Below are 21,296 nucleotides of genomic sequence, written 5' to 3' on the forward strand. Positions count from 1 at the left end.
TCACCATAAAGTTTCCAGTCTCCAGAAGAAGCAAGGCTGCTTGCAGGCCTTAAATCCAGCAGCATTGATGACATCATCAGAGGCAACTTTCTGTATGAAACGATTCATTGGGCCAGGGGTTCCCACACGCTGGAAATCAATTGCCCAAATCGGGGAAAATCGCACTTTTCCCCCACTTCACTTTGGAGTCGGCATCCTGACACGAATGTCACCTGACACGCCCCAGCCCGCCCACACTGGCAAAATCCAGCCTGTTTTGTCTGCAAGAAACCTTTTGGGATGAGGATATCCTAGAAAGAGTTCGGAAGGTTTGGAAGGGAGAGGTGTTTGCAAGTTGTGCAAACAATAACCGTAGAGGGGTAGCTGTTTTGGTGAGTCCGTCCATGAAAGAGAACGTTGCCTTGGTGGACAAGGACACTGAGGGGAGATTTTTACGGCTGAGGGTAAAAATGGAGGAATTTAATTACGATCTCTTTAATATCTAGGCACCGAATGACCATTGCAAGCATCGCGAGTTTTTTCGGGGGTTATTCACTGAAGTGGCAGAGGTGGAAAACCCTTGTATAGTGGGGGATTTTAATGTATTTTTATCTCGGGTGGACATTTCAGCCCAGATGACGTTTAAGGATGATAACTCCACAGGGATGATTGTAAAATGATGGCAAATTTAAATTTGAGAGACTTATGGATGGACCGGAACCCCATAAAAAGGGAGTTCTCCAGAACAGGTTGGGTGGGTGATGTTTTAAAACAGCCGAATAGATTTTGTGTTAATGCGGGAAGGGTTAAGTTCTGAGGTGATGGAGATTTATTACAAAAAAATATTTTTTAGAGACCACTCGGCTTTGGTTCTTAGAATTAGGAACAGCAGAGCTAAGATCGGTTCAGGGGTGTGGATTTTAAACAATCAATACCTGAAAGAAATTGCTTATAAAGAAGGGATTTTAAATATAATAAAGAATGCTTGGAAGGAACCTATGTTCTTGAAAGAAAGAAGAGTTTGGTGGGACAATTTCAAATACGAGGTACAAGTTTTTTCGGTACGTTATGGGAAAGAGAGAGCAGCAGCTAACCGGCGTCGAGAAGAGAATATAAACAAAAGGTTTACGGATGTCTGTAAAGCAGTTGGCAGAGGGGATAAGGGAGCTGAGACTAAGTTCTGGGTGCTAAAGGAAGAGTGGGAATTATTGCAAGCTGAAAAATGCAAGGGGGCCATTCTCCTTGCAAAGGCTAAAGATGCATTGGAGGGCGAAAGATGCATTAGATATTTTCTAGAACAAGAGAAGCTGCGACAGAGATTATCATTAATTGGAGAGTTGAAGGTTGGGGAGAAGATCATTCATGAAAGTGGGGAGATTTTAGAGGCAGCTAGCAGCTTTTATCAAGAGTTATATACAAAAGAAGACATTTCCAATTTGGCGATGGAGAAGGTTAGTGCTTTTATTGAAGAGGGTTTAAAGGAGGATGAGAGAAGCATGTGTGACAAAGAAGTAGGATTAGCGGAAATAGAAGTAGCAATAAGTGGAATGAAAGGGGGGGGGGAAGCCCAGGGTCCGATGGACTAAGTGCTGAATTTTATAAAGAATTTTTGGAGATTTTAAGTCCATTGCTCTTAGAGGTTTTTAAGGAAATTAAAACTGAGGGAAGCCTGGCCCCATCTATGAGGAGAGGTGTCAAGCTTAGCTTATAAAAATAAAGGGGATAGAAGGGATCTGAAGAATTGGAGGCCCATCACATTATTAAATGTGGATTATAAAATCTTGGCGAGGGTTATGACAAATCGTATGAAGGAGGTGTTGCCACAGATAGTTTTGCCCTCTCAGTCCTATGGAGTCCTAGGCCAGGACGTCGCAGACTCTGTGGTCTCAATCCGAGATGCGATAGAGCTCATGGAAGAGAGTGGGAGGGAGGCTTATGTATTAAAGATAGATCAAGAGAAAGCCTTTGATAGGGTCTCTCATGAGATTTTATTGATGGTTTTGGAAGCATTTGGTTTCGGGGGAAATTTCATTGAGTGGATAAGGATTTTTTATTCAAACATATTTAGCTGTGTTAAATGTAATGATTTTTTATCCAAGTATTTTCCGATACAGAGGTCAGTGAGACAGGGTTGTCCCCTTGCCCCATTGTTGTACACATTGGTAGCAGAACCATTAGGTTACATGATGCAAAAGAAAGAAGCTGTAATTGGGATTGTGGTTCCCAGTTCTGGGCTGGTGTCGGTGATACACCAATATGCAGATGACACAACCTTAACATTGAGAAATGGGGAGTCAGTGAGGAAAGCTATGGACGTAGTGGAGGAGTATTGTAGAGCTTCAGGAGCCAGAGTGAATTATATTAAGTCCCAATGCCTGGTTGCAGGAAGGGGTAGGGGGGAATGGTTGGAGGAAAGTCCCTTTAAGGTGGTGGAGGTTTTGGAAGTTCTGGGGGTGCACATGGGGTGCAAGAAAGACAGAGATGAAGTGGATCGATTAAATTGGGAACCAAAGGTTATGAAAATTAAAAAGATTTTGGGAAGATGGGAAAGAAGGTGGTTGAAAGTGCAAGGAAGAGCGACAGTGGTGTCCGCTCTCCAGCTATCTAAGCTATGGTACTTATTGACGGTGGAGGATATTCCTGAGTGGGTGGAAAAGTCCATCCGAGAGGCTTGTGTGAGGTTTTTATGGGAAGGGAAACCAGCCTTGGTTGCTTACAGTACCATCATTGGATGGAGAAATCAGGGAGGACTCAATTTCCCAGATACTGATTTGAAGAAAAAATCCTTTAGAATCAAATTAGTGAAGAGATTTCTTCAGAAGTCAAATACAAGTTTTTGGTAGAGTTGTTTCGAGCATTTTTTAAAATGAAGTGGGATAGGAGGGCAGGGGATATTGTATATGGAATACAATAATATGTTTTTGAAATCAATTAAACCTATCCCTAGGTTTTATAAGGGGGTTGTAGAGACTTGGGCCCCATTTTTAAAAAGTGTGCAGTTTATGCCCAAGGGTGCTGAGGAATTTTTAGAACAGCCCTTATTTTTGAACAGGTGGGTCAACATTGAAGGAGTGGTATTATTTAATCAAGCTTTTATAAGAGCTGGTATTATATGTGTGAAAGATGTATTATACGAGGTAATTCCAGGTTGGTTGCCGGAAGCGATAGTGAGGGACATGGTGTGGGAGGAGGATCAGGAGGTAGAGGAAAAAGCAATAGGGATCATATATGAGAAGATTGTGACGGCAATGCCACAGGATTAGATGGAAGAAATAAATGTGGAAATCTCCAAAGGAAGTAAAATGCATCCCGCTTTTCCAAGTTTTCTGCTGGAGAAAGGGGGAGAGTTGGTTCAATTTGACAACTGCAATACTCGAGATTTCTATGATGTATTTAGAGAAGGGAGCTTCAAGACACCTGCTGGTCAGGAGTTTTGGCAGAGTATATACCCACAGCAGGATTTGGAAGGGAGTGTGGGCGAATTTTAAATGTCCAGAGTGCATTGAACTGGATTTCAAATTGGCTCATAACTGGATTTTTACCATGACGGTCTTGTGTAAGATTGGACGAGTGGAGGGGGCAACTTGCCCAGTGTATGGGACACAGGATGAGACTCTGTCCCATTTACTGGTATTATGTCTGCAGTTAAATGATTTTAAGTACTATGTTCAACAGTTGTGTGAAGCGTTTTGCTGAGTGGGGACCGAAGAGCGAGAATGAGAATCCCGTGGGACTCAATTTTGAGATGGGAATTGCAGGAGAATCTGCCCGAGTCTAGCGGAGCGGAAATTAATTTAATGTTCAGTTTGGCTAGATTCGTGATTGTGCAAAGAAGGAATGCTCTGGTTTTTAAGGGGAGGAGAATCAATCTAAAAGAGTATTTTAAATATAAGCTAAAAGATCATTATAAGGCTCTGTGGCTGTTTTATTCAGAAAGGAATTTAAAGATAGTATTTTATGATCAATTTTTAAAGTACAATCGATTAATATATGTTACGGGAGACAAATTAAATTTCAGGTTTTGATGTTAAAATGTGGTGGAGGAATGGCTGTGCAGAGCGACGGAATGGATTGGAATGATACAATGGAATGATCATGATGTTGTAAATGTTCTTAATGTTCAATAAATAATAAAGTTTAAAAAAATGTTGGAAGTACACTCGCCTGCTGAGTCAGAAGGTTGTGGGTTCAAGTTTCACTCCAGGGACTTGAGCACATAAAGCTAGGCTGACACTCCAGTGCAGTACTGAGGGAGTGCTGCACTGTCGGAGGTGCTGTCTTTCGGATGAGACGTTAAACCAAGGCCCTGTCTGCTCTCCCAGGTGGATGTAAAAGATCCCATGGCACTATTTCGAAGAAGAGCAGGGGAGTTATCCTCGGCGTCCTGGCCAATATTTATCCCTCAACCAACATAACAAAAACAGATTATCTGGTCATCATCACATTGCTGTTTGTGGGAGCTTGCTGTGCGCAAATTGGCTGCCACATTTCCCACATTACAACAGTGACTCCACTTCAAAAGTACTTCATTGGCTGTAAAGCACTTTGAGACGTCCGGTGGTCGTGAAAGGCGCTATATAAATGTAAGTCTTTCATTCATTAAGGGGCCGTTTCTTATGTGTGAGCATGAATGACATTAGTAGGAAATTTCACCGCGGAGTGCATGCTAACCAAGCTCAGTCGTATCCTCACCTATACAGATCCATGTTCCACAAGATCTACCAGACAATGGGCAGATGTGGAAACCTAGGCTGATATTTTTCTTCCCGCTCCTTTGTCCAGGGGTGCTGAGGTCAGTTGCAGTTCCCCTGTTATCACATAATTCAGTACAGACAACAGATTGAACTTGGAAATAACAACAGAAAACGCTGGAAAAACTCAGCACGCCAGGCAGCATCCGTGGAGAGAGAAACAGAGTTAACGGGCTGGATTTTCATTGAGGAGTCGGGTAGGAGGCGGGACTACAACTTTCGGGGTTGTAGTCCCGCCTCCATCAAGTTCTAGCCAACCCACGTGATTTTGACTTGATTGACCTTGTTGAGCCCGCCCAGCGGGCTCAGCAGGCCAATTAAGGGCAGGTGACGTCACAGATTCATATTTCTTCTGTCAAGACCTTTTGACAGATGAAATATCAGCGTTTCACAGCTGTTTGAAGTTGTCAAACACTGACAATCTGTACTCCAGGTTAATTCCTTCCTCTCAGGATGATTTAGAAATCTCCCCGGAACAGAAAGCTGAATGCTGCAATTTTTGACAGCTCGCAGCCAATCTGCTTTCTGTGCCGGTGAGATGAGGGACTCCCGAGACCTGAAGGAAGGAAGGCTGTAAAGGTAAGTAAAGGTTAGTAGAACTTCTTTAAACACTTTACACACACCAAACACACTTACCTTTGCACTCATGTACCCATCACTCACCTGAACACCGACATCTCGACCCCTCCAAGCCCTTCATCCCGACGGTCCGCCTCCTCTAACTTGGCGTGGCTTGGAGCCGTCGGGAATCCCACACTTCAACATTAAAAATAGGGATTAGGCTAAAAACTGCCTGTTAACTATCTGTTAACAGGCAATTAATTGGTACTAATCCCCTTCCCGCCTTGGGGAGGCGGGTCCCAGTGCGGGGCGGGTACCCGCCTCCTTTGAAACTGGCATGGAGGTGGGTTGGGTGCGGGATGGATTCGTGCCCCCCGATTTCGGGATTTTAACCCCCCACACGCCTCCAATCCCGCCTCCATGGCCCAATGAAAATCTTGCCCAACGTTTCAGGTCGAAGACCCTTCATCAGAACTGGAAAAAAGCAGTTCTTTCATCCCCTCCCCCTTTTCCTAGCCTCTACACTTGCTTTTAAATCTATTCTATTTCCTGCTTTTTTCCAGTTCTGACAAAGGGTCCTCGACCTGAAACGTTGACTCTGTTTCTCTCTCCACGGATGCTGCCTGGCCTGCTGAGTTTTTCCAGCGTTTTCTGTTGTTATTTCGGATTTCCAGCATCCGCAGTATTTTGCTATTAGATTGAACTTGGAGCCTACCTAGCCTGTATGGCTCAGTGCCAAACTGTGCAGCGCCTTTACACGCTGAGCCCCCGCTCCCTTCTTTCCCAGGGCAATGGCCTCTCGTAGATCTGGCAGGTGTACCGTTACCCCACCTGTGTTCCTTTTATCCACACCCAGCCTGTGAAAGTCGCAGTTAAGGGCAACGGGGCGGTGAGGCTACTGACCACATTTTTAGGCCCTTGTTGAAAAAAAAAGACAGACTTGCATTTCTATAGCGCCTTTCATGCCCCAAAGTGCTTTACAGCCAATGAAGTACTTTTGAAGTGCAGTCACTGTTGTAATGTAGGAAACACGGCAGCCAATTTACGCACAGCAAGCTCCACAAACAGCAATGTGATAATGACCAGATAATCCGTTTTTTTTTAGTGATGTTGATTGAGGGATAAATATTGGCCAGGACACCAGGGATAACTCCTCTGCTCTTCTTCAAAATAATGCAATGGGATCTTTTATGTCCACCTGAGAGGGCAGACGGGGCCTCGGTTTAACGTCTCATCCAAAAGACAGCACCTCCGACAGTGCAGCACTCCCTCAGCACTGCACTGGAGTGTCAGCCTAGATTTTTGTGCTCAAGTCTCTGGAGTGGGACTTGAACCCACAACCTTGCCCTGGTTAATGCTGATGTTCCTCAGTGAAAGCTGCAGCACTAGATGAGGCCAACCACCTGAGCAGGGACCTGGGCCTCCTTCGTCTGATTACACAGGATTACAACATGGAAACAGACTGGTGCTCCGGTTTCCTCCCACAGTCCAAAGATGTGCGGGTTAGGTTGATTGGCTATGATAAATTGACCCTTAGTGTTAGGGGGATTAAATACGTGGGGTTACGGGGATCGGGTGGGATATGTGTCGGTGCAGGCTCGATGGGCCGAAATGGCCTCTATCTGCACTGTGGGGTTTCTGTGATTCTGTGATACTCCATACTACTCCTAATCCCATGTGCCTGCCCAGTTCCCATAGCTCCTTATGTCCCTTTCCTTCAACCACTAACCTAACCTATTTTCAAATGTTGACATAGTCTTGGCTTCAATCACTAACATCCCACAGCCTCGCAATCCTCTGTGTAAAAAGTTTATACTGCTTGCTACCCTAAATCTCTTACGTTTAATCTTCTATCTATGTCCTCTTGTTCTAGACCACTCAAACATTGGTAACAGTCTGTTTCTATCTAACTTGTCTCATCGCTTCATAATTATAAACACCTCCATCAAATCACCCTATAATTGGCTTAGCCCCACACCAGGCAACGCATTACCCCACCAACTTCTATTTTTAGCTCCTTTTCCTCCCCCATACATCCCAACCATCCGCGTTTTACGCGGACAGCCAGGGTTTAGGAGAAAAATCAGCATAGATTCAAATTTCTCACACTCTTCCAATATCTCCTCAGGAGCCACCGCAGCTCAGCTGTTCCGTGCAAGGGTCAAGCGGCTCCTGTGCTTAGTGGGTTAGATTATTAGTCATTAAGTGGTGAGGAGACAGCCAGGTGGGAAAGTCTGAGTGGACTCTGAATGCGCCAGAAGCTTTTTGTGAGGTAGAGCATTTCCTTACAGTGTGACTGAACTGACAGTTGGCATATGATTAAAAAGCTAATTGTAATGAATGTAAATGGTAATTGTAGTGTTAAAAATGTTAATTAATTGTGGCGTGACTGAAATCAATAATTAGCTGCATTCATGGAGTGCGATTAAAAACAAGACAGTAATTCAGATGAGCGTTCACCTCACAAAAACACAGTAAGAATCCAGCTGAAATTTCCCAACGTGTTCTCCACAGTGTCACCCGTGGCTCAGTGGGCTGCACACTCGCCTCTGAGTCAGAAGTCTGTGGGTTTAAGTCCTACTCCAGGGACTTGAGCACAGAAAGCTAGGCTGACACTCCAGTGCAGTACTGATGAAGTGTTGTACTGTCGGAGGTGCTGTCTTGTGGATGAGATGTGAAACCGAGGCCCCGTCTGCTCTCTCAGGTGGACGTAAAAGATCCCACGGCACTATTTCAAAGAAGAGCAGGGAGTTATCCCCAGTGTCCTGGCCAATATTTATCCCTCAACCAACATAACAAAAAACAATTATCTGGTCATTATCACATTGCTGTTTGTGGGGCCTTTGTGTGCGCAAATTGGCTGCCACGTTTCCCACATTACAACAGTGACTCCACTTCAAAAATACTTAATTGGCTATAAAGCGCTTATGAGACATCCAGTGGTCGTGAAAGGCGCTATGTAAATGCAAGTCTTTCTTTCTTTCTCCCTCTCCACCTACCCAGCAATCTGCCCCGCCAAGCACGGGGGTGGGGGCGGGGGGTGTTCATGTGATGAGGCAATGCGCACGCAGGCTCATGGAATTACCCTGGAGGAAGACGAAGGGGTAAATTTTAAACTGGCCGCCCAGCATCAAACTGGGATTGGCTGTGGATTGGCTGGCCATTACGGAGACCGCCCGACTTTCGTTTCCATTGATTTTAATGGGAATGAGAATCAGGTGGTCTCTATAACGAAAGGCTGATCCCCAACACTGGTTTTAAGCCCGGGCGGCAAGTTGAAAATTTAGCACCCCCCCGGAAGTTTAAATCTATAGGCCTAGAAATTCACTGGCGCCCCGTTTGGGGCACCAGCCTCGCCTGGGTGCCGGAAGTACCGCCCCGGAAGGAGTCGCGGCCGCCCGCCGCAAATTCAGTTTGCGCGCCCCAGAGGGAAGCGCGGCGCAGCTCGAGGCGCCCAGCATCCCTCTTGGGGCGCTGCAACTGAAAATCTCAGCACAATGTGCCGCAGCGCCACACACTGCGGCACGGTGCACTGCGGTACTACAGGCCTTCATCCCCTTTTTAAAGGGGAGGGGCCTGCTGCAGCACGCTCGAAGAGCGCGAGTGCCGGCAAAACAGCCCGGCACCGAGGAGAAGTGCCAGGCTCTTGGGCCACAGCCGGCACAACGCGGGGGGCCGGTGACGGCGGCGTGGAGAGGTTTTGGCAAGCGACCAGCAAAAAAAATGGCCGCCCCGCACCTCAGCGCCTCTACCGCCGCAGGTAGGCCCCCCTGAACCGGTGAACAAAGTGCGACCAGTGTTAAAGCAGGGTGCGCTACTAAATTTCGCGTTCGGGGCAGTAGCGGGGCGCTGCGCACACCAATGACGTCATCGGTAGCGGCACAGCGCTAACGGCTAGCGCTGCCATTAGCGTCCCGCTAAATTTAGCGGGAGGCATGGCCAGTGGCGTAAAACCCACTAAGTGCCCTCTTTGGGTGCTAACGGGTGGCGCAGCCCACTGAATTTCTAGGTCATAATGCTTTTTACCAGCAAACAGGGAGAAAGGGAATAAAAACCGAAAATGCTGGAAATACTCAGCAGGTCAGCCAGCATCTGTGGAGAGAGAAACAGAGTTAACGCTTCCGGGCAATGACCCTTCATCAGAACTGGAAAAAGATGGAGATGGATCAGGTTTTTAACCAAGTGTAGGGGCAGGGAAAGGGGGGAGGGGAGGAAAGAACAAAAGGGAAGGTCTGTGATAGGATGGAAGGCAGGAGAGATTAAATGACAAAAGGGATGATGGTGCGAGGCAAAAGGAGATGGTAATGGGACAAGTTAAGAAACAAAAGATGACTCTAGATGAGGTGTGAATGGCGATGGCAGAATGATCAACAGCTGCCTTTTGAGAGAGAGAAAAAAAAGGAAAAAAAAGGTAGGGGCAGAGGTTATGGTCTGAAATTGTTGAACTGGATGTTGAGTCCAGAAGGAGAAAGGATTCAAAACATTAACTTTGGCTGTAAAATGCAAGGGTTAAATTCCCAGATCTGGACTCTGCAAAGTTGTATTGAAGTCTGTACATTTTCATATTTAAAATATTTCTGCGATAATTATCTCTTTTTTTGGCTTGAAGGGCAAAATTAGAGTAGATCCCAAAATGCTGGAAAAGACCAAATGAACAATGCTCCCGTCAGGCTGCGTGGCCGTGCAGCTCGCTGGAGGTCCCACGCAGGCTGTTCACCGGATTTTCAATAGAAATAACAAAAAATTGAATGGCCCGCACAGCCAGTTAAAGGGCCCGCGCAGCCAAAAAGAAATTACGGGAAACATTGCAAATGAAGTGTCAACAATCACGAATTTCTAGGCAGGTCATGACCCCAGACCTTCTAGAAAACAACTCTTTTGTTTTCAGTGTGTGCACCTTCTTCAAAATTTCTAAAACAGCCCGTGGTTAGAAACCTAAATGAGCGTACTTTACAGCTAACGTTATGGCAACCCTGTGTCCCACTGCACTCTCAGTGTAACTACTTATTTTCACATGTCATAGGTCTATTTTCAGGGTGGTTTTTGAGTTGTCAGTTTTTTTGGGGGTGGGGCGGTTGGTGCCGGCATTTTGAAACTGTCGGTCAGGTTTCGCTAGTTTTCTAGGTTGGTGTGTTGTTACCCATTTTCTTTCGAGCAGTCTTCAGGCAGTAGTCAATCTTTGCACAGGTTTTCAAAGGCCTGTTGATTTTGAGACCCAGGCATAGAAATTGATCGGCGTAGCGCCCGTTTTTTGGGCGGTACTCGGACTACTAAGGCCCCATTATGGTGAGCAGGAAACATCTGCACATTTCCGGCAAGCAGGCGTTGCTCATTATTTCTCCAATTGAACTATCCCAGTCCATCAGTACGAGCTGTTTTCTGCTCGAGGCCTCATTGTTGTTTGAGCCTTTCCTGGCTCCTTTGGCCATTTTAGTTTTACTGCCTCATCATCTCGATCCGAGCCCCAACGCTGCCCATTTTTAAGATCCTGTGCCACGATTTAAAGAAGAGCAGGGAGTTCTCCTGTCAACATTCCTCCCTCAACCAACATCATGACGAACTAAATTAAACAGGCCTTCATCTCGCTGCAGCTTGTGGGACCTTCCTGTGCACAAATGAAATTACATAGTATTTACAGCACAGGAATAGGCCATTCAGCCCAACAAGTTTATGCCGGTGTTTATGCTCCACACGAGCCTCCTCCCTCCCTACTTCATCTCACCCCATCAACATACCTTTTAACCTCTCCTGCCTTCCACCCTATCCCAAACCTTCCCTTTTGTTCTTTCCTCCCCTCCCCCTCTCCCTGCCCCTACACTTGCTTAAAATCTGTTACATCTCCAATTTTTTCCAGTTCTGATGAAGGGTCATCGACCTGAAACGTTAACTCTGTTTCTCCCTCCACAGATGCTTCCTGACCTGCTGAGTGTTTCCAGCATTCTTTGTTTAAATTTCAGATTTCCAGCACCCGCAGGTTTTTGTTTTTGTTTTATCCCATCAACATATCCTTCTGTTCCTTTCTCTCTCATGTGTTTATCTAGCTAGCCCTGAAATGCATCTACGCTGGTCACCTCAACTACTCCCTGTGGTAGCGAGTGCCACATTCTAACCACTCGCTGGGTAAAAAAGTTTCTCCTGAATTCCCTATTGGATTTATTAGTGACTATCTTATATTTATGGTCCCTAGTTCTGGTCTCGTCTGTAAGTGGAAACATCTTCTCTATGTCTATCCTATCAAACCCTTTCATGATCCTCTCTCAGGTCACCACTCAGTCTTCTCTTTTCTAGAGCGTGTTCAATCTTTCCTGATAGGTATAACCTCTTGGTTCTGGTATCATTCTAGTAAATCTTTTTAGCAATTTCTCCAGTGCATTTATATCCTTTCTATAATTAGGAGACCAGAACTGTTCACACTGCTCCAATTACATTTCAAAGTATGTAATTGCATGTGAAACACTTTGGGATTTTCCTGGGAAACATGATGAGGTCCTGTACGAGTATTATTTTTTTTTCCTTTTCTCAGTTCCACAGTATAGAATCAGCTCCTTAATCAAATTAAAAATGATGAAGATAGCATTAACCAAGCTGGAAGTTGGTTATAATTAATTGTTAGATGCCAGCAGCAGGTTTAAAGGGACTTCCCCTTTAAGAAGCCCGCAGCCCAAACAGAACATCTGCTAACGACACGCTGCATCATCGAACCTGCCGAAAGGGGGCAGCATGAATATCAGCACAGGGAGAAAGAACTATCAATCGTGGCATGTACCACGCCATCAGCTGAACAGAACTGTGATTGCAATTATTTTTCACATTGGACCCCAATTCGGATTGGTCAAGTTTTCCGCACTCAACATGACATCCCTTTACCACACGTGCTGCGTTACAGTTGCTGTTTCCCAGGGGAATGCTAAGTGTGCGCTGGGGTATGTTTACATTTGCACACTCCACTATTTGGCACCAGTTTCCCTTCTCCAAAAGTAGACTGTACAGCAGGGTTGCCCCAACTGCAGCTCCTGAGCCTTGGTGAATCCGCCCTCAAAGCCTTGCCTTATTGGTCCGAGGTTTTCGTCTTTGTCAGCGGCACAGTTCGGAACATGGAGATTTAGGGGGTCACACATAAATCCACGTTCCTGTTAATGTGGTTACATCTCAAATTACTGATGCAAACAGCTCTTGTTAGTCCGACTTGGGATTTATCCACAAATAAAGCAACAGCATTTTCCAACGTGTCAGCTGTGGCTCAGTGGGTAGCACTCTCGGCCCTGGGTCAGAAGGTTGTGGGTTCAAGTTCCTACTCGCGAGACAATAATCTAGGTTGCACTCCTGTGCATTATTGAGGGAATGCTACATTGTCGGAGGTGCCGTCTTTCAGATGAGACAGTAAACTGCGGGTCCCGTCTGCTCTCTCACTTCAATCTGTAAAAGATCCCATAATACTATTTCAAGGAAGAGCAGGGGAGGTTCTCCATGGTGTCCTGGCCAATATTTATCCCTCAACCCATCACAAATTACTGATACTAACAGCTCTTGTTATTCTGATTGGGGATTGATCCACTAATGAGACAACAGCAGTTCCCAAATTTTCCAGCATTTTCCATCACTGAAGCAAATTATCTGGTTATTATCACATCGCTGTTTGAGGGAGCTTGCTGTGCGTAAATTGGCTGCCGCGTCTCCTCCATTACAACAGTGATTACACCAAAAGTATTTCATTGGCTGTGAAGCGCTTTGGGAAGTCCTGAGGTTGTGAAAGGCGCTATATAAATGCAAGTCTGTCTTTCTTTTTTCAAATCTCCAGGCCCAAAAATTCAAACAGGACAAATCAACATATCAGAGCTAATTTTTCTGACACTCAGTTCCTGGGTGCAAAGGTAATAAATAATGCGTAGCGACCTGGATTGACAGCCCCCCTCCCCTTTAAAGCTGCCCTGAGATTTCCGGGGCTTTCCAGGTGGTGTTGGCCTGGCAGAGCGAGGTAAAGGAGCCAGGTCCTTCCCAGCAAGGGAAGGAAGATGGCGCTCAGGCCTGCCCGTGGACTCTTGTTGACTGGAGGGTCCTGGGGACAGGCTAAAGAATAGCACTAATTCCTTAAGCCCCCTCAGAATTTCATCTACAATCAGGACCTCTGGTTGCTGACCTCCATCAAGAGGTCTCTATCTCCAAGTTCCAAGGGTGCAGGTAGAGGCCTGAAAGACACCTTGTTTTCCGTTTAAATGGCCTGGGGCAGGAAAGGAAATCCCAGCGAGCCTGTGGCTGGACCGGAGCAGTGGACTGCAGGTATTCACTCTGTTACTTTGCTTCACTTCCCAGCTATGATATTCCTGCAAAGAATTATAAGCAATGTTATGCCATTGAGTTCTGCTACTTCCTGTGTAGGACCAGCTTCCATTGATATATTAATGGGGGGGGAATTTTAACCCCCAAAGATGGGTGGGCTGGGGGCAGGTGGGAAGGTAAAAATTGTCAAATTCTCAGACCCGACTCCAGCCTGCCCACTTCCTGGTTTTATCGGGGGTGGGGGGTGGGGCGGGGTGTGGGCAACCAATCCACTCTCAGGAGGCGGGTAGGTCACTGGAATCTTTTAAGGAGGCTGCGTGCCTCCATTAACTAATGTCGGCCGGGATTCGCGGGCTTCGGGAAACCCGGCAGGTAAAAGGAGGCGAGAAGGGCCGGATCCATGAGGTAAAGGCATTTATTGCACTGCTTATGGGCCAGGGGGAGCAGGAGTGTTTACCCAGTCCTAACAAGCTGATTCCACGCGATCGGAACGCCACGTGCAGCCGACACCCCACCCCCCCCGCGATGTCCTATTCACCCGCTGATGCCCCTCCCCCACGCCCCGCGATTTCAGAAAAACATTAAAGGAGTGTCAGAGGGGAAGACACTGAAGAAAAGCCTAGGAGAAGATGTAAAACATGATAGTAAGAAATTCTTTCAGCACCTCAGCAATAAAAGGGCAGGCAAATGAAAGGCGAAAATCATAAAAGATGCAAATGGTCTTGAAAGCGGATGAGCAGAAGTTAGTTACTATTCTGAATGATTCCTTCCTCCGAGTATTCACGAAGGAAGGTGTGAGCAACACGCTCTCTTCAAACAGAGGGAACCCCAGCGGAATTACTGACTTCAATATAAATGAGATGAAAGTCCGAGACAGGCTGAAAGGGCTCAAAGTAAAACTTAGGACTGATATCAGGAAATTCTTCTTCACACAAAGATTGATCAACATGGACTCTCAGATAGAGTGCTAGAGATGAAAATCCTGGCATCATTTAAGAAACAATTAGATGCTGCAATGGGGTTGGCGGGGGTCTGTGGGATCTTTCTGGATGGATGGGCTGAATGGTCTTTCTCATCTTGTGACTGTTTTTTTTCCTTCTCAGGATGTCGCTGGCAAGGCCAGCATTTATTGCCCATCCCTAACTGCCCTTGAGAAGGTGGTGGTGAGCCGCCTTCTTGAACCGCTGCAGTCCGTGTGGTGAAAGTACTCCCACAGTGCTGTGAGGGAGGGAGCTCCAGGACTTTGACCCAGCGATAATGAAGGAACGACGATATATTTCCAAGTCAGGATGTTGTGTGACTTGGAGGGGAACTTGGAGGTCAGGTTTCGATTGATAATGCTCCTGTGAAGCTTCTTGGGATGTTTTACTATGTTAAAGGTGCTAAATAGTGGAGGTTGCGGGTTTGGGAGGTGCTGTTGAAGAAGTCTTGCCGAGTTGCTGCAGTGCATCTGGTAGAGTGCACACACTGTGACGTAATAAAGACTCACGACGCACTTGGTTGTACATAAAGCAAGGCTTTAATCGACTTGTAACAAAACATGGAGGTCTAGTTAGTAGTCACTAGCTTCCTGTTTCCAGACTGTCTCTGCCCAAGTTGGGCCCACGCCTGAGTATTTATACTCCTCGGGCGGCGCCCTCAGCTGACCGTTCAGTAGTACTTCCTGAGTTACTTCTTGTAGAAGTTGCGATTTATGACACACTGCAGACACGGTGAATAGCTGTTCCTTCATTTGACCCTTCCGCTCGTGAAAGCACTGAGTCATTGATGGAATACCATTCCAGAGATCCCAAGCGCCCTCCAACACCTAACCCAGTTGCCATTCTTTACTTGTGTGAGCTTGGACACTGAGTGTTATTCAACTGTGGGGGCATCGCCCCTTCGAAGATTTCCACTCATACATGAGCCAGCATGTGTCACTGGACAGCAATCAGAGGGTCAATATTAACAACCCCTCCCCTCCCCCACGATGGGCGAGAGAGGGTCATGGGGGCCGGGGGGAGGGCTAAAAATTAAAAATAGTGAAACGCGGCCCCAACCCACTGCATACGCGCCTGCCGCCATCTTTACAGTGGCAGGTTGCGTGGCGTGTCTGTGCCCCGCTGTGGCGAGGCGGGACACTTTGTTATAATGTTTATTTGAATTCCATCTCTTTTTCTCTGGTATCGCAGAGTTTCCTGGCTCCTGCCTTTTTGCCAGCTCTTTGTTAGGCTGCTGCAGGGCCAGGTGCAGTGCCCCTAACTCCCAGGACCGGCTGCTCCTCTCTGCGCTGGTGGTGCTCACCTCCATTTTGAGGCCCTGGTTGGTTTTTTTTGGAGCCGCAGTCGGAGTCAGCCAAGCTTCGATATCCGAATAAAAAGCCTGTGCAACTGGATGACAAAAAAAAAACACCAAAAAAAAGGGACAGTAACTGGGGGAATGGAAACCATCCCCCCACCCCCAGAAACCAGACATTTGCTGCGCAGTTGACATCAAAAATAGAAAGTTGAAAACAGATGGCCTAGTTAAAATTAAAATAGACAGGTTGCAACACAAGACACATCGAAGTCACTCGCAAATCACAACCCTCCTCACACCTACTTTATAAAGATACGACAAATGCTCTGTCACGCCTTCATGACAAGATGACGCAAAAACTTCTGAGGGTCGAAGGTTAAGGGTTTTTGTGAAGAGAAGTGGAAAGGCCGCCTCTCGCTATTTGAGGCGCTGTTATGGCTACTTCACCTTTGACCCTCAGTTGAAGCTTGCACTTAAGACACGTACACCCAGAACGTACAAAGGGGCTGCCGTTCCCCTTTACTTGGGGGCCACTGGTTTCTGGGGACTGAGTAATTCATATTTTATGTTCATTACCTGGAATTGCTGGATTTTTAAACAGTGTTTTGGGGATCCCACCCTTCGGTTCAGTCCAATTATTGGCCTCGTCGATGCATTGCAGTGAAAGAGCAGAGTGCCCAGTGGACAGGAGTAGTCTGTAGTTACTCACCCATGGCCTCAGCAGGTCCCTCCTGTGCCGGGACAATGCTGACCTTGGTCCCCGTCTGTTGAATGAACTGGAGGAGGTTTGCCTGGCGCAGTTCTCTGGTCAGATCTTCCATTTCGCTGCGTTTCCTCTGCGTGAGTGAAAGAGAAGTTGCTTGGTTCTGAGTTCTAGAATGGATTAGGGTGGACATAGTCCCTCATCACCAGAATGATAGCGGGGCTCAGAGGGTTACACGATGAGGACAGGTTACATAAATTTGGCTTGTATTCCCTTGAGTTTAGAAGATTGAGGGGTGATCTGATTGTTAAAATGTTAAAAGGATTTGATAGGGTAGTTACAGAGAAACTATTTCCTCTGGTAGGGGAGTCAAGAACAAGGGGGCATAATCTTAAAATTAGAGCCAGGCTGTTTAGGAGGGAAATCGGGAAGCACTATTTCACACAAAGGGTAGTGGGAATCGGGAACTCTCTCCCCCCCCCGAAAAGGCTGTGGGTGCTGGGGGATAATTGGAGCTTACGAGACTGAGATCGACAGATTTTTGTTAGCTAAGGGTATCAAGGGATATGGAGCAAAGGCGGGTAAATGGAGCTGAGGTGCAGATCAGCCATGATCTAATTGAATGGTGGAATAGGCTCGAGGGGCTGAATGGCCTCCTCCTGTTCCTATGTTCATATTTTCCTTCACTGGATTTGATCCTATATCCCAGAGGTGGAAGGTCAATATTCTATTCTTCCTAACCTGCTTTTACATTGACCTTGGAGGCTTTCTTACGGTGATGGCTCCCCGGTGCTTAGATCTGCAGTGATCGTGATTTAGGCTTGCCAGGTATGTTAAGGATGGCCATCCAAAGACAACGGGGGTGAAATTGGTCTTTGCCAGTTGCGCAAAATGCGCTGAAAGCGGATTGGCCGCCTGCTTTACACCTCGGCTGATTTTCTTTTCCACGGAAGTCCTAATTTATTTACCGGGTCTTCCCAGCCGGTCGCTCTTAGTGAGTCCGGCGAATTTACATTGGGGATGTCGGCTGGTGTGGGAGACTCACGCATTGGTTTACGGCGATGGAAGCATCCTCTAAGGTCGGTGTAAAACCAGCTGAACTCCCAGCCCTCCCATTCTCTGTGTAGGAACCCGCCACAGTGTCCACAACTCAGAGACAACTGGGTGAAATCACGCTGTGCAATATTTGTAATGAACACGATGGCAGGAAATGGCACTGCCCGGGATTCAAAGAAAGGCATCGACCTGGCTAAATACTGGTCGCCAGGCATTATGCAAGAATGTGTTAGCACATTTTTATTAAGGTTGCACTACGTAATTCAAGCCACGTGGCAGAGCTCGCTATAGGGCTGCCAACTCTGGCTGGACGTATTCTTGGACGTGTTCATCACATGACCTCCCACCTCCAACCACTCCAAGTCAAACAGTCCTTTTTCTCATCGCCAATACTTTTATAACTAAAAAACCAAAAGTGTTCAAAGAAAATGGAGGGAAAAAAAAGCTTGCCATTTGTTTTAATGTCCCTATGATTTTTCTCCCAGGGTTTCTGACAGCAGCGACCGGAACTGTGTGCAGTCCTGGTCACCACACTATAGGAAGGATGAGATTGCATTGGAGAGGGTGCAGAGGAGATTCACCAGGATGTTACTTGGGCTGGAGCGCTTCAGCTATGAAGGGAGACTGGACAGGCTGGGGTTGTTTTCCTTAGAGCAGAGAAGGCTGAGGGGGGACCTGATTGAGGTGTACAAAATTATGAGGGGCATAGATAGGGTAAATAGAAAGGAACTTTTCCCCTTAGTAGAGGGGTCAATAACCAGAGGGCAGAGTTTCAAGATAAGGGACAGGAGGTTTAGAGGGAATTTGAGGAAAAACCTTTTCACCCAGAGGGTGGCTGGAATCTGGAACTCACTGCCTGAAAGGGTGGTGGAGGCAGGAACCCTCACAACATTCAAGAAGCATTTAGATGAGCACTTGAAATGCCATAGCATACAAGGCTATGGACCAAGTGCTGGAAAATTGAATTAGAATAGATAGGGCTTGATGGCCGGCGCGGACACGATGGGCCGAAGGGCCTCTTTCTGTGCGGTATAACTCTATGACTCTATGAGCAGCGTCCAGGAGATCAATCTTCAATTCCTGGAGACTCCAGGGCAATCCTGGAGGGTTGGCAACTCTAGCTCACCATAAACAAGACAACAATTCAGCCCTGAGGTATCAAATAACAAGAAATGCCATGAGGAGCGATTTAAACCAATATTCGATAGATCATATTGTTCCTGGTGATTGACGTAGGATTCTTCTACTGGTTCCTTTAACAAATCCATTTAAGATAGCAACTGAATGCTACAATATGAACGTGGTAATGTGTTACTAACATCGCACACTGAGATTATCTTTTGGTCATGTATGGACATCCTGCTCTAAAACCTGACAGCTTGAAACCCTATTTACTGCTGGATACAGCTGTGAATCTAGTAATAAATGTCTATTTTAAAATTAAGAAACACTAGGCTGAAGGGCCAAGGCCTATAGTGCAGGACACCACCAAGGTTGAAAAGTGCAGGAGAGAAGGTAAGGCAAATGTAGTGATTCGATGCTACTAAGTGTATGCTTTAAACGTCTGTCGATTGTAAAATGAAGGGAGGACTGAGGAAGGTAATGTGTTCTCATTTTGAGGTCCTGAGAGAGGAAGATTTTGAGTTAGAGTTCTCCGAAACCTCCTCTAGCCCTACAACCCTCCGAGAACTCTACGTTCCTCCAACTCTGGCCTCTTATGCATCCACCACTTCCTTCGCTCCACCATTCCTTCAGCCATCTAGGCCCTCAGCTCTGGAATTCCCTCCCTAAACCTTTCCGTCTCTCTACTTCTCTTTCCTCCTTTAAGATGCTCCTTAAAACCTACCACTTTGACCAAGTATTTGGTCCCTTGCCCTAATATCTCCTTCTTTGGCTTGGTGTCAATTTCTCTCTGATTCTGTGAAGCGCCTTGGGAGGTTTTACTACATTAAAGGTGCTATATAAAGTTATTGTTGTTCATTTGAAGACAGTGAGGATACAGAGAGGAAGAAGCAAGACCTTGTAGAATGGTATATTTGGAACATCTAGATAGGAGAAGTTCAGAGAAACACTGACTGTAGTAGTATCGATAGAATAGAAAGAGACAAGAAAGTGTACATGGGTTTACAGAATTCAGAATGAACCCTCATCAGCATTTGCACAGCGAGCTTTCATAATGTACACAATAACGGTCTGATTACATTATCATTTAACCGACTGTTAAAACGGCCCTAAATAACAGCGCACGCATCTGTGAATAGGGACCATTAGAGTAATGAGCACCTGAGAATACAACATCTCTGACCTAATCAGCTGAGTCCTTTAATCTCCTTTGTAAACCATGTATCTCATCTGAAGTGCCTTAGGGGCAAGTTTCACCTGTTAGGATATTAAAAAAAACGATATTTAAAGCGCCTAATTTCTTGTGGTAATTACAGGTCTGTTGCTGGGCTCCTTAGAACATGGCAGAAACCTATAATGTGACTCTTTGTTCTGACAGGTTGGGTGTAATGAGAGGTCAGCGCCAATCCATTTATCCTGACATCGGGTGGTGCTTATCGGAGGCAGTGGGTGGCTGATTATTACCGTATTTTCGGGCAGGGAAGCGGCACCCAGATCTTCAAGAAAATGCATCTGCTAAAGCTCCCTGACGGGGAAAGATGGCCCGGTTTTGGAACTGCTGGACAAAAGAGGAACTGAAGGCTATCAACTTGAAATATTGCGATTTCTCTTCCCCTTGAAGGAAACTACAATTATGTAGCATTTTATCACAGTGTCAGGACATCCCAAAGTACTTCACAGCCAATGGATTACGTTTGAAGTGCAAAGACTGTTGTTATGTAGGGAAACACCACAGCCAATCTGCACGCAGCAAGATCCCAACAATGTGCAAATTATTGAACGACCAGATCGTCTGTTTTTGGTCGCAGGAGAAATGTTGGCCAGAACACCAGGAATACGCTCCCTGCTCTTCCACAAGTAGTACAAAAGAAAGAAAGAAGAAAGAAAGACTTACATTTATATAGCGCCTTGCATGACCTCAGGACGTCCCAAAGCACTTTACAGCCAATGATATACTTTTCTGGAGTATCAGCCTAGATTTAGGCTGACACTCCCAGTGGAGTACTGAGGGAGTGCTGCACTGTCGGCGGTGCCATCTTTCAGATGAGATGTTAAACCGAGGCCCCGTCTGCCCTCTCAGGTGTACGTAAAAGATCCCATGGCACTATTTTGAAGAAGAGCAGGGGAGTTATCCCCGGTGTACTGGCCAATATTTATCCTTCAATCAACATCACTAAAAAAAACAGATCATCTGGTCATTATCACATTGCTGTTTGTGGGAGCTTGCTGTGCACAAATTGGTTGTTGCGTTTCCCACATTACAACAGTGACTACAGTTCAAAAGTACTTCATTGGCTGTAAAGCGTTTTGTGATGTCCCGAGGTTGTGAAAGGCGCTATAGAAATGCAAGTCTTTCTTCTTTCTTTCTTTCTATTTTTGTGCCCAACTCTATAGTGGCGATTAACCCACAACCTACTGACTCAGAGAAAAGAGTGCTACCCACTGAGCCAAGCTGGCACCAAGAGGGTATTTATTCCAGGAAAGCAACACGGGAAAAGGAACAACACGAGAGCCCCGAATTTAACCGCCCTCGCCGGGCAGGAGCGGAATAAATTCAGCTCGGATGCTCG

At 46.2% G+C, this 21,296-nt stretch overlaps 1 protein-coding gene across 1 annotated transcript in view; it reads right to left on the reverse strand.

Annotated features, from left to right (window-relative positions):
• LOC147105325 (ras association domain-containing protein 8-like) overlaps positions 1–21,296 on the reverse strand; it is a 72,792-nt gene that overhangs the window by 19,007 nt on the left and 32,489 nt on the right. Inside the window, exon 3 of the mRNA XM_086011583.1 lies at positions 16,555–16,681. Coding sequence (XP_085867709.1) covers positions 16,555–16,681 — 127 coding nt within the window. The remainder of the gene's footprint in view (positions 1–16,554; positions 16,682–21,296) is intronic.

The sequence above is a fragment of the Somniosus microcephalus genome, chromosome 18, assembly GCF_052327205.1.
Source record: "Somniosus microcephalus isolate GS21.2 chromosome 18, FLI_Smic_1.0, whole genome shotgun sequence".
In the NCBI taxonomy this organism is placed as follows: Eukaryota; Metazoa; Chordata; class Chondrichthyes; order Squaliformes; family Somniosidae; genus Somniosus; species Somniosus microcephalus.